Raw genomic sequence first — 12,916 nt, forward strand, 5'->3', positions numbered from 1 at the left:
TCCAGAGATAGGCAGCAGAAGCCAGGGATGCCACCCTGCATTGGCGGACACTATGAGGACTACCCATCCTGAGCAATCTTACCCTGATGGGATTAGCTCCAGTCACAGGACTTCCTTTTCCTAGCAGTTCCTATTACTGGGACTGGATTATGCCACTCCAAGCAACAGAAGAACTTGGAGGGCCTGGCTTGTCCTCAGTGTTCATGAGGTGAGCAGCATCCCCTGGACAAGTCCTGATTGGGCCCTTAGCCTACTAAAGGCTAAGACCAATAAAATAACCTAGAGAAGCCCCTGGGAGTCTGGAGCACTGTGGTGGCTCTAGAGGCAGCCAAACTCTTCCAGGCAGGCTGGATTACTTAGTTACTGGGAGGCCAACTTTGGAAGGAACTGCCATTGGAAGGGAATATGGTGAGGGGCCACGTCACTCCACAGGAGTCACGCTGGGCTGGCCAAGAAGTACTAGGATGTTGGGGTGATACTTTACTAAAGTCTCCACTGAGAGAGAGGAATAGACAGCTTAACTAGCCAGTCAGAACACCTTCAAGCTGCCATCTGGGAACAGTGGCCTAGGGTGAGTCTGCAGAACAGGGTGGGGGTATAGACTGTACAGTGGTCTGTGTGGAAGGCAAGGCTTAAAAGTAAAACCTTGATGTCTTTGAAGGAGGGCTCTGGAGCAGCAAGACCCCAGATGGAGAGCAGCAGCATGCAGAAGGCACACACAGCGATTAAGTTCAAACCATGGGCTTTGGCTTCCTATCCAGTGGTCCCTTAGATCCAGCTTGGCACTAGCCATCAGATATAGCCAGTTCTAGGCTTCCTCAAACTCTGGTCCAGACACTCGAAGGCAACAAGGCAGCCTAGCCAGGCTACAGTGGCCTCCTGCACTTAAAAACCCACGAGCAACACAGCCAGTCCCCCTCTGACCTCTTGTGTCCTCCACAGGGAGCGGGCTGGAGTCGGGGGCTGGTTCTGTCTCTAGGACTATGACAGTGTGCACAAATGGCACAGGAGGCTCTGGGTGGGGATAATAGCAGGGTGTTTGCTGAAGGAAGGACAGGGGGTAATCGAGTGGAGACACAGACTGCAAGTGCACCCGGCCTCCCACAGCCTAGAGTGAACTGCTAATCACTAGCTGGGTCCCGGGAGACAGGGCTGCATTGTGTCACTGTCATACTCCACTCAGCTGTCTTCTCCACCCTCCTGTCCCAGGTCTTTCCCTGCCAGATGGGCTGGTGATTAATGTTAAAGGTCATGGGGTACCAGAAACTCCGGCAAAAAGCCTGTCCTGGTCTTGCATCGGTTTGTTTCCTAAACACAAGAACATCCTGAAGGTGTGTCAAACAAAGCTGGGAGACGAACCACACACCAAGGCAAGCACGCTGTGGCCCTCATCACTGCCACACATCTCCTCTTAAGCCCCAACACAGGAAGATGCATTAGAGGCGCAGGCAGCTCATGGGGGCCTCTCCTTGGCCGGCTCCCGCTTCTCCAGCCTCTGACCAGTACCCTATGGGCCTATGGCCATACTGAGAAGCCTGTTCTGCTGCAAAGCCATGCCTCAGGCCTGGGCTTGACACTCGTTCACACAATAGGAACACTGGGAGGAGGACTCCTACAGACAGGGAGGAGGCGACTCCCCTGAAGAGGTGGAGTGCTCATGAGGCTCAGTCCTAGAGCCACAGAGTTGTTCTGACTCCAGAAAAGAAAAACAGGAGCCTGGGACCAGCACCTAGAGGTGACGGCTGTTTACTGACAAGGAACAGGCCGGGCCTGACAGGTTCCAGGTGGGTGAAACTTTTGGGGGGCTAGAGTCCACAGCCGCAGAGTGTCCAAGTCAGCTCTGTTCAATTTTGCCGGTAAGGGTAGGATCCTCACCCCCTTCTGAGGTGGCAGGTGGCTCAGCAGCCTCTAGAAGCAGTTCCAGGGCACCCTCGCCAAGCACTCGGCGAACCTCCTCTCCTCTGGCTGCTAGGATCTCTTCAATGTTCCTGTAAGACAGGAAGGCAGCATCAGCCCTGTACTGGGCTCCCTCAAGGGCCAGCTTGGATCTGGAACACTTATCCCAGCCCCCAAGTGACACCAGTACCTCACAGGTACCTAATGTACCCTCACCAAATGTGTGTGCTAGTAAGCGCCACCTCAGAAGCTGGCAGACAGGGTGTCATCTCCGCTGCACAGTGTACCACAAGGGGAGGGGCCTCAGCCCTTCCTCTCACCAGGTAGCCATGCCTGCAGCTCTGTTCTGTCCCTAGGTAGCAGAGCTGAGATTTCTCTGCAGCACAGGTCCAACAGGTGAACTCCAGAGACCCAAGGCCTACATGCTCATCTCATAGGCTCTCCTCTGTGGCTCTGCCCATACTCCTGCCAATGATCCCTCCTCACAGGAGGACACTAAGAAGCCATTAGGCACAGCCATAGGCCCATCCTCCACACTGGCTCCTGGCCCTTCCCAATGCCCTCTCAACCAACTGCAGGCCGGCACCCACTCTATAGCCTGACACATACCTGTCCATCTGCTCTGAGTTGGCAGAGGACAAAGGCCTTCATTAGAACCTGAAAAGGCCAATGGACATATCAGAGGTCAGGCAGTGACAGGAAGTCTCAGGGCCAGGCTGAGATGCCTACAGATATAGTTGGCCACATTTGGGTGCTATTCATGATTTATCCCAAGTTCAAAATCAACAGTTTCTAGATCCATATGGAAGTGGGGCTGTTCAGGAAGAGGGTCCCAGTGAAGACAGGCAGGACTCCTGAGCGGGCTCATGACCCAGGACCGAGGTCATAGAGCCACAATCCTACTGACTCCTACCCGTCCCAGCTGGACTTACCTCTTCCCCTTCAGGTCAGAGAACCAGCCTAGGTTGTCAGCGATGATGTGGTGGTTCTGGCAGCCAGGGCAGGTAACAATGACCACACCTTGGTGATAGGCCAACTTGGAGATGTGCTTGGATGACCGAGTCCCACAGACCTAGCTGGGTTAGAGAGGTGGTCAGGCCAGGTACACACAGGAAAGCCCCCTCCCGAGGCCTGACTCCACCCTGAGGGGCAGCCCCAGCTCTTTGCTAGATGGTCCCACCTAGGTGAGATCCCAGACACTTTCTTCCCAGAACGACAACCTTACCCATCACTCAGAAGGCCCTGTCCCTCAAAGATCGCTCCACCCCTTCTCAGCCCTCTCGTGAAGACTCCGCCCCTTCCCCGGCCGGTTACTTCCATCCCCTTCTACCAGAACCCCATTCCTTCCGGAAGTCAATCAGTCCTTCCAGAAATCAACCAGCGTCAGGTTCTGCGGACCGCGCCCACCTTGCAGGTGTAGACGAGCTGGTAGCGGTCCGCCTCCACCCGCCCCAGCGCTGCCACAGGCCCCGATCCCTGCGCGGAGCTCGAGCTACGCCAGCCCCAGGACCAGCCCCGTTGTCTCTCCGCGGTCCTCAGGCGAGCCTCTGAATCCCAAAGCCGCCCCGGGCCAGGATTCCGGGTCCGTATACTACGGAGTAGTATGGGCACGCGGCTCAGAGCTGTCCGCAACATCCTGTCTGCAGTCCTTGGCCGCCCCTTCTTGCACCGCCCCGTAAGACTGAGGCTGCATTGGCCATCTTGGAAACGGGCGCTGTGGCCGGAAGCGGCCCTCTTCGGCTTCTGTCGTCGCCGGCTCTCTGCCCTCTGTCTCCCCCTGGTGTCCCCCTGAGTGCACATCCACCTAACAGGCTCGGCTTGGTGGTCATTTTATTCAGTTGCATTTTTCAATACTTGTACAACGTATGTGTAGCGCACAGTAAAAAATCCCTTCCCAGTTACACAGATGCTCAGCCTGGGCGCGGGCTGCTAGGAGCCCTCGGTGTCGGTGTTGTCGCTGCCTGTGGTGTTCTCGCGGTCCCCCTCGTCCGGTCGCCAGCTGTTCTGCGCCTTGCGGAGTGCCCGCTTCCTGTGGGACCCGCAGTGTGAGCAGGTACACGCAGGTGTCCCACCCTCCCAGGCCGTCCTGCCCGCCGCCCCACACCTGCGGTAGTTCTCGAAGCTCTCCTTGAGGCGCCGCCGCTCCTTCTCCGGGGGTTCGCTGCTGCTGGGCCCCATGCCCTGCAGAAGGAACGGGGCTGGCAGCTGGACACCGGGAACCTTCCCAAGGCCGCCCTGCTGGGACTCCTGCAAGTGTGAAGACGAGTCAGCTGGCAGAATGCCCGATGGACTCCAAGATGAGTGAGCATGGGGGAACTACCCCTTTAGACAGGCTGACTGGATGATTTCTTTGTTGAGGAATATTACTTTAACTTTGTAAAGATGTGTTACATTTCTTTATGTTGCAGGATATTACGTTATGTAAAGGTGTGTTGCTTTTGTTTATGCTGCATTTGTTTAATTATGTGTTGCTTTTTTATCTTGCCTACCTAAGGCACCTAAACGATCTAATGAAAAGCTAGACGGAAGAGGGATAGGTGGTGTTGGTGGTCAGAAAGAATAAGTAGGAGGAGGAACCCAGGCTTGAGAGAGAAGAGATTGAGCGAGAAAGACCAGACAGACAGACAGACACGGAGGAAGCAGTTAAAGTAGAAAATGCAGAATGAAAGAAAGGTAAAAAGCCATGAGGCAAGACATAGATGAAGAGAAACAGGTTAAATTAAGTTCTAAGACCTAGCATAAGAAAAGGCCGAGTATCCATAACTAATAATAATGTTTCCATGCCATTTGGGAGCTGGTTGGTGACCCAGCGAGAGCCTGGTACACTTCTTTTGCTGTATAGGTGTCCTTTCGTGTTGCCCCCACCCCATCCATGTACCTTGTGATCCCCAGCTGTCTAGAGGTACAGGTGGCATCACCTTCCTCCCTAAGATCAGCCATTGAGTCACCCAAGGTTCTGGGAGCCCCAGTCAGCCTTACATGGGTTTGTGAAAGCTGCTCCTTGCTCTGAGCCACGAAGGGCTGCTCTGGGCTCTCCCTGTCTGCCAGAACACCTGAAAGGAAGAGCTGCGTGTGGGAGCCCTATTTGGCATGGCTCCCACCTCCCTCTGCCAACAGCCTCACTAGCCCTTGCCCAGGCCAGCCTTATGGGCTGGGATCCTCACACGAGTCCAGTGGAGACTGCTTTTCCCAGACTGCCCTTTGGCTGCCAGGAGCACTCAACAGGGCTACTACCATCACTCACCCACCCACACCTTCCAAGCTGACTGTCACCAAACATACAAAGATGGATGGGTAGGAAAGACTCCTGGTCCCCAGGACAGTTTGCTCATGAATGTCCCAGGCCATGTCCCTGTTGGCGTGGCAACATTTATGTGCCTAGTGGTTCCCATGGGTAGGGTGGGAGCAGCCTCAGTGGAGAGCTCAGGACCTCTGGAGGTGAGAGCGAGTACACTTTATTAGTTAGACCAGACTAGGTGGCCAGACCCAGCATGCCCAAGGTCCTCCTGGGCAGGCCACGGCTCAAGCCTCCAGGCAGGTGTCCAGGGAGGGCTAGGAACATCAAGAAACAGTTATACCCAAGGAGGACTCAGAGGACGAGAGCAGCCGGCAGACCTAACCCTGTACCCCTCTCCTTGTCGTGGTGCCTAACTCCCGGCACGCCTTTCAGGGAGCTGGCTGTTCTGGGACCGCCTCCTTTTGTGCCCACATGGAGCTCAGTGGCCTCAGCTCGGGTCTTGGGGGCTGCAGTGGGTGAGCCACCTCCACACTTCTCCATCCACACCACTTGTTCCCCTTTTGCCTTTGGTTAAAGCCTGGGGTGAGGAAGTCTGTTTGCCTTCTCACGAAAGTTCTCAGGCCTCCTCCTCTCTGCACCAGACCCCCCCCCACCTCCCCACCTCCAGCCCAGAGGAGGGTCCTGTTTGGTAGCCTGCTACTGTGGATAGCACACCTCTGTCTCCTTGCTTGCTGCTCTGTCCATAGCACCATCCCTTACTTCCTCAATGAGCTCACCTGGATACTAGCTAGTATCTCCCTCTACAGGGGGAAGGCTGGTAGGGAAATATGGGCCTACGCAGGATGGGGGCTCCACACTCACTGCCCTCTGAGCCACAAACCCTGAGACCTAAGGGCCATGATCAAATCAGAGTCCTTATTCTCTGGGAATGTTAGCCTAATTCAGCCCTTCACCACTGCCTCCCTGCCTCAGTTCCTCCATCCTTGGAGTGGCGACTACTGAGACAGAGTAAGCCACACAACTCTGTGTGCTAAGGATGGGCTAGGGTTCCGGGAGGCCAGGAGACTAAAGCCCAGGTGCCTCTGGGCTAGGGGAGATTCTGGAAGTGCATGGTACCCCCACCTCCTCACCTTTGTCTGAGAGCTGGGCATCCTCGTCCAGGTCCTGAGGCAGTGAGAGCTTCCAGACAGAGACATGCCACCCAGTTAGGCCATGCTACAAGCCACCATTGCTCTTCCAGGACTAGATGTGGCCGACCCCACTGCCCACTGGGCTTTAGCTCCTCAGTTGGTATGGCTATCACTGTCACCCCTCTGCAGAGACCCTCAGGGACTCAGTGCCAGCTGGGTCAACAGGCAAAGGGAACCCTAGCATGAAGTTCCTGTCCTAAGAGGCCAGGGTGTGGGCATTGGACAGTGCCTCACTTTGCTCACAAACAAAGGCCTCGGAGTTTGGCCAGCACTCTACTCTGTATCCAAGCCAAAATAGGAGAGAGCCCAGTTTGGGTGAACAGGACCATGTGGGAGATGAGTGTGGGGTCAGAGGGAGGTTGGAGGCCAGGGAGAGGTCCACTCTGTGCCCACCCATTGGATCACACTCACCTCCTGGGAGTTTCTTGGCGAAGTGTCCTCCAGGTCAGAGCTCTGTGGCCACAAAAAAGGGAATTGGTCAGTGGGATACAGGGTTCTAAGCACCTGGGCAGGGGGTGTGCAGGGTATGGTGAGGACCCCATCCTCTAGGGAGGCCCTACATGCATCTCAGCCATGCCAGTACATCTCTTCAGGACCCTGCCCAGAACATCTGCCTTTCTTAATTCTACTCTGCCAAGCCACCTGAAGTTTACACTTTGTTCAAGACCGCTGTCTATATGATGACTGGACCTTGAGTTACACGTATGTCTATCACCGACATGAGGTGCTCCAAAGAGGAAAAGGAACTCAGGACGGCCCAGACAGTTTTGGAAGCCACAAGCAGGTCGCCAGTCATGCCAGGTTAGGGATGGGGATGCCCCTAGGCTGCATGGTCCCTCTTGGAATCTTGCCCTGATCCCATGTCCTCCCCAGATCCCTCACATCCCAGACTACCCAAGATAGAGCAGACGCGGAGGCCTACCAGGGTGAGCATGTCCAGCTGCTGCTGCTTGAGTCTGGCCTCAGCAGCCACTAACCGGCCCTCACTCTGGAATAGCTGCAGCTGCAACTCGTCTGCCTTCTCACTCAGCTCTCGAACCTGCTTTCGAAGCTCATCTTTGTCCTGAAAGCTCTGGGCACACTGTGCATGCAGCTCCTCCCTCGAGGCCATAGCCTGTAGGGACAGGAGAGGGCACACCCTCAGTAAGAGACCTGGTTAGTGGTGCTTTTGGCTTTTATTTGGCAGTACACACCTGGCCTCTGCTAAAGGTCCTGACTGGATGTTTGCCACCCTGTTGTGTAGTTGGAGTTGCTGACCTGGAGGGATTCTCAAAGCAGTCAGGACTTCGGTATAAAAGGACAGACACTGAGTGGGATATCACATGCCCAGCATCCTTGCATTTGGGAGGCAGAAGCAGGATCAGTAGTTCAAGGTTGTCTTTGGACATACTTTGAGTTTGAGGCAAGCTACATAAGACACTGTCTCAAAACAGTCAAAAATAAATAGCTAAAATTAATTTAAAAAGAAAAATTCTACATAGAAGCAGCTGAAATTACCATGACCAACACTCAAGGTAGTTCCTAGGGAAGTCCAACCAAGAAGTCATCCCTCCCTAGTAGATAGACAGTCTGTGTCTCGGTTCTACCCGGGTGGCATGGTTTCAAGTTCTAGATGCTGCAAGAACATGATCACCGGGCAGTGGTGGCCCACACCTTTAATCCCAGGGCTAGGGAGGCAGAGGCAGACGGATTTCTGTGAGTTCGAGGCCAGCATGAACTACAAAGTAAGTTTCAGGACAGCCAACCCTGTCTCAAAAAAACCAAAACCCAAAAAGCAAACAACAAAGAACATGATTGATGGCTGTTAAAATTAACACCATGCTTTTCTTTTGTTTCCGGGGAGACAGTTTCATTCATTTTCCAAGCTGGCCTAAAGTTTACTATGTATCTGAGGATGGCCTTGTATTTCTGATCCTCCTGCCTCTCCCTTCAAAGCCTGCAATTATAGGCATGTGCCACCAAATTTGGCTCAGTTGGTAATACTTTTTGTTGTTTTTGGCTTTTTGAGACAAGGTCTACCATTGTAGCCTAAACTGGCTTGGAACTCACCGCGTAATCCAAGCTGGCCTTGAATTCATAGTAATTATTTTGTCTCAACCTCCAAATGCTGGGAATACAGGTATGAGCTACTACTGCTGCTGCCCTGCCCTCCACCCCCCCCCACCTGTGCAAATAGCAACTTCCTCTCCCCTATTGAAGTCTCCAACCCTGATCTTCCCCTAACCAGCACAGGGACCACTGGGACTCCCCTGCTACACAAGTCCTTCCTGTGAGGGAGGCAGACATTCCTGTCTTTGTACAAGAGGCCCCGGGTTCTATCTTTCAACACTGCCAAGTTACCTCAAGTGTAAATAAATAAATAATGGGTTGACCACAGCTCCAAAAGCCTCTACATTGGCACCCAACACCTCTCCCATTCCCATCTTCTGAACACAAATGTGGCACCTACCTGGTCCCGCTCAATGGAGACTTCCTCCATCTGCTGCAGGATAGCCTCGATCCGGTCCTTGTACATCTTGGCATCCTTGCGCAAGGCCAGGCACTGCAGCTCAAACATCTCCCTTTCCTCCATGCACTACAGGAAGCACCACTCAGCCTCACCCACTCTCCCGTGCTCACCTGGTCCCTGGGCTGGACTCAGGGCAACAGCTCCAGAGCACACAGACCAGGCTAGCCGGGATGACGGGAAGGGCTCTGGAGTCCCAGGCACAGCAGGCTAGCCTGGTCTCAGACCATGGCCTCAGCCACCACTGGTCACATTGTAAACCCAAAGGGTGACCCTAGCTGTGGCCATGACACCACTGTGTACCAGGAATTGGTGAAGGGGAGACAGTGAGCTAGATCCCAGACCCTCCCTTCCAGGTACCCAGTGGGTACCGCTTGCCTGCCCAGACCTCTCACCCGGGTCCGGAGGGTCTCAGCCTGGCGGAGGTCCTTTCGTAGGGAGAAGATGGTATTGGCCTGCTCTTGGTGCTCCTTCAGTGCCTGGTGCCAGTCCTCCTCCAGCACTTGAATGTAGGGGCTGTTCCTGTCCAGCTTCCCCTCCTGGAGGTGGCAGAGGGCAACAAGTCCGCCATTGCAGTTGTGCAGTCTGGTGTGCCCAGCTTGAAGCCCTGCAGACTGTGGAACCTGGTGTGCACTGATGGTAGCCCTACCTGTACAGAGACCTCTAGCTCCTGCACCCGGGCCTGCAGCAAGTCCTTTTCCTGCTGCAGTTCCCACATCAGCTCCTGGCTAGGCCTCTGCTCCATGGCGTGCCTGAGCTTCAGTGTGTGTTTTCGCTCCACCTTGCAATCATCCTCTGCCTTCATGAGGCTATGCCTGAGCCGGTCCACCTGTGGGTGGTCCAGTCAGCAGCAGCCTCCTCCAGGACCCCCCTCCCCACAGGTGAGGCAAGCGGTCACCTCGAGCTGCAGGTCCCGGTTCCGCATGAGCGCTGAGCCCTTCTCTTCACTCAGATGCGCTAGGCGCATGGCCAGGTCATAGTTCTCATCCTTGCAGCGCTTCAGCTCTCGGCTGCTCAGCTCACACTCTTCCTTGAGCCGCTGCACACGCTCCTGGTGCTTTCGCAGTAGGCTGTCCTTCACTCGCAGCTCCTTGATGAAGTCGTCCTTGGAGCTCAGAAGTGCTGTCAGGTCCTGCACCTTCTTCTGCAGCTTCATGACCTCTGTCATCAGCAGCTGTGTCAGGCCTGACTCCCCTGATGCATCTGGGAACCATGCAGTGTTAGATGGAGCCTGTGGCTGTCACCTGAAGACCCTGTGCTTGTCCTTGTCCAGAAGTGTGCGTGTGAAGACCAGCAGTTTGAGGGGCAGAGGGAACGCTACTGATCTTCCACAGAGAGAAAGCTGGTGGGAAGGCCCCCTCAGGACTGTGCTCGCCAGGCCCAGTGTGCCTTGCTGCCCCGCACAGATAAACTGACTGAGATTCTAACTCATCACCCAGGACCATTTACATACCAGGACTCTGGCTGGTCCTCTGTCTCCTTTTTCTTTCCCCCTGAGGCAAGGTTCAGAGTGGTCTCTAACTCCGAGATCTGCCTGCCTCTCCCTCCTGGGATTTAAGATGTGTGCCACCATGCCTGACCCTCTGTCTACTTTTATAATGATCTTTATGAGATAAATGAAGACTGATAGGGATGTGGCTATTCCATCAGGAGAGGACACCTCTGTCCCCTCTAGAAACTGTAGGGTTCTGTCCTTAAGTGATAACTGGGCCCCATGGAATTGGCATTTTAGAGGGGTCACTGCTTCTCAGTGAATATTCTTACGATGGGAGTAGGAGAAGCAGAGAAGGGAGCCCTGACCCTGAGCACCTGAGAGTAGTCGCTGGTACCACTACCCTGATATGCACCATAGGGCTTGTATCAGACTCATTCGCTCTGATGTAATCACAGAAGCCAGGACCTGGTGGCACCTGACTCCACTCACAGCACCAACCCACACTTGTGCCTCTCACCAATGATCATGGAGAAGACACGTGCTGGCTCCTTGCCAGTGACTTTCCTGTATAACTGAGGGTAGTAGAGTTCCAGACTCTCAAGGAAGGCCACATAGCCCTTGTGGCCTGTCCGCTGCAGAATGTCCAGGAGCACACCTACAGGAGGAAGAGACAGGGCTGAGGCCGAGATCCAGGTACGTAGAAGCTCTGGGGCCCACGTGGGACAGTGGATGATTGCTCTGGGTAAAGACCCCCAAGCTGTGTACCCCCACCCCTCACTTCTGGGCCATTCCTAGCAGAGGGATCTGGGCCATTGCATAAGGCACCCTGCAGGGCTCAGTCAAGGCAGAGCAAGGTGCCGCCTTCACCCTTGTGGCTCTCATGGCCTGAACAATGGTAGGAACTCCCCTTCCCTCCTCTGGGCAGCAGCAGGTAAGCATGATGAGAGAAGAGGCTTGCACGAATACATCCTACGTGGAGCTGGGAGCTGGGTGGGGACAAGGCCAGGGCAGCAGAGCATGTAGCAGCTTCTGGCCAGGTGTCTGTGGGGATCATGAAGGACTGGGGACTGCCCTGCTGGTGTGGGGAGCAGCCCTCACCCACTTTCCGCTTGCGAATGACCAGGTTGGGATCACTGAGCACCTGCTCCTCGTCATCGGGGTTCAGGACTTTACACTGGCGCAGATAGGGTGTGATTCGTGAGGGGTCAATGACAGAGATGAGCTTCACCCGGAAGCTCTCCAGGGCACTCCAGCACTCGTCGTCATTCTCATAGTCTGACATGTCCTCTGTAGGTGGCGGTCACAGTCAGGGGAGAGCCGCTCAGGTAGTGCCCACCTTCTGTTCCCTACTGGGTCTGGAGCAGTCAGCCTGCAATAGGACCCAGGCCTGTGAGTGCCAGGACAGGGCTTTGGGCAAGGACACTAATGGACTCATTCTAGGGAAATTTGAGGGATCAACCTCATTCTAGTTCCAGAGTCTGAGGGATAGCAGAGGTGCACTGATAGCCCCTCGTCATGCCACCCTGTCAAGCTCACCTTCCCCAAGCAACTGTCCCTCTCTCACCTCTCTTCCTGAGTCACCTGGTATGTCAGGGAAGGGACAGGTTGGGGTCCAAGAGAACACTCCTTGTACAACGGCCCTCCTTTAGCTTCTGCCCTTTACCCGAAAGTGCTCTTGAACCCCTCAAAGGTAGAAGAATGTAGGGAGCTTTTGTCTCTAGTAGCCATCCTACATGGCACCTCCTCGGGTGGCATGGGCTCTGGCTGGCTAGTGTCCAGGTTAGGGCTGAGAGGCTGGTTGGCTGGAGGCTTTCTCTCTGCCAGGGAGCCAGTCCTATGTGTGACTTCCTCATTTTCTGACAGGCCCCGTGTCCTTCAAGCCTTCCGTTGTAGCCAGCCAGTGATGCAACAGCCCTCTGGCAGCTGCCTGTGACATGGTGCTGCTATTCTGGGAGGGCAAGTGAGGGTTGGCCATAGGCATGTCTTATCTACCTGCCAGGCTGGGGTACCCTGGAAGGGCAGGTGATGCCATCCAGTCTCCAGACATCTGCTATGACTCCCCTCCAACAAACCCTGTGCTTTTATGCTCCAGGTGAGCTCTGGCCTCTGGCCACATGCTGGGGGGGGTCAATCAGGCCAGTTGTTGACAGGGGGATTACTCATGTGGGACTCCCTGCTGCTTCTACCTGTGGGCAGGTGTAGTCTCAGTGAGTTGCTTCAATGACTCTAGGACTGAATTAAAGAGGTCATAGAGGGCCCCCGAGCCCAGTCTCTAGCCCTCAAAGAGCACTGAGACCCTGACCAGAGAAGCTGCATCACTAGGTCTAGACACGGCCATGGCAGGCTTAGTTAGTCTTCAGAAATGCTTCTCAGTAACCTGCTGCACCTTCTTGTTGATCCAGTGGACATTCCTTGGAACCTTAAGCCAATTGCCTGCCATTCCAGCCCCATAGCCACACAGTCCCAGTACTGCTGCAATGAACAAGGATTAGTCAGACAAAGGGATGAGAATGGAGGCCACCTGACTGTAGGCGCTGACTGACTGCTGCTCTGGGGTACCTGCTTCAGGATCCCCAGCAGAGTCGCCACAGGCTTCTACCCACCTTCCAGGAAGGGTAGGCCAGCTGAACTTACCTCAGCGTCTTGTGGGA

The 12,916-nt window shown here is 54.8% G+C and overlaps 2 protein-coding genes across 4 annotated transcripts; both read right to left on the bottom strand.

Moving 5' to 3' along the window:
• Positions 1-1,730: 1,730 nt before the first annotated feature.
• Dnlz (DNL-type zinc finger) lies at positions 1,731-3,605 on the bottom strand. Its single transcript, XM_051184888.1, has 3 exons — positions 3,304-3,605; positions 2,829-2,968; positions 1,731-1,988 (listed from the first exon to the last, which is right to left on the bottom strand). The coding sequence occupies exons 1-3, from the start codon at positions 3,529-3,531 to the stop codon at positions 1,835-1,837; spliced, it is 522 nt and encodes a 173-aa protein (XP_051040845.1). The 5' UTR covers positions 3,532-3,605; the 3' UTR covers positions 1,731-1,834.
• Positions 3,606-3,735: 130 nt separating this feature from the next.
• Card9 (caspase recruitment domain family member 9) lies at positions 3,736-12,386 on the bottom strand. 3 transcript variants are annotated; one of them, XM_051184887.1, is made up of 13 exons: positions 12,258-12,386; positions 11,364-11,552; positions 10,783-10,920; positions 9,729-10,033; positions 9,480-9,659; positions 9,226-9,369; positions 8,774-8,899; positions 7,247-7,438; positions 6,736-6,777; positions 6,265-6,313; positions 4,876-4,949; positions 4,001-4,077; positions 3,736-3,925 (listed from the first exon to the last, which is right to left on the bottom strand). In XM_051184887.1, the coding sequence occupies exons 1-13, from the start codon at positions 12,310-12,312 to the stop codon at positions 3,826-3,828; spliced, it is 1,671 nt and encodes a 556-aa protein (XP_051040844.1). In that variant the 5' UTR covers positions 12,313-12,386; the 3' UTR covers positions 3,736-3,825. The 3 variants fall into 3 exon arrangements, 2 of the variants coding, with proteins under 2 accessions (XP_051040844.1, XP_051040843.1); XR_007834557.1 differs by lacking the exons at positions 3,736-3,925; positions 4,001-4,077 and adding an exon at positions 5,179-5,328 and having other exon boundaries at positions 4,820-4,949; XM_051184886.1 differs by lacking the exons at positions 3,736-3,925; positions 4,001-4,077; positions 6,265-6,313 and having other exon boundaries at positions 4,745-4,949.
• Between the last annotated feature and the right edge of the window lie 530 nt (positions 12,387-12,916).

This window comes from Phodopus roborovskii, unplaced genomic scaffold (genome assembly GCF_943737965.1).
Source record: "Phodopus roborovskii unplaced genomic scaffold, PHOROB, whole genome shotgun sequence".
Taxonomy (NCBI): Eukaryota; Metazoa; Chordata; class Mammalia; order Rodentia; family Cricetidae; genus Phodopus; species Phodopus roborovskii.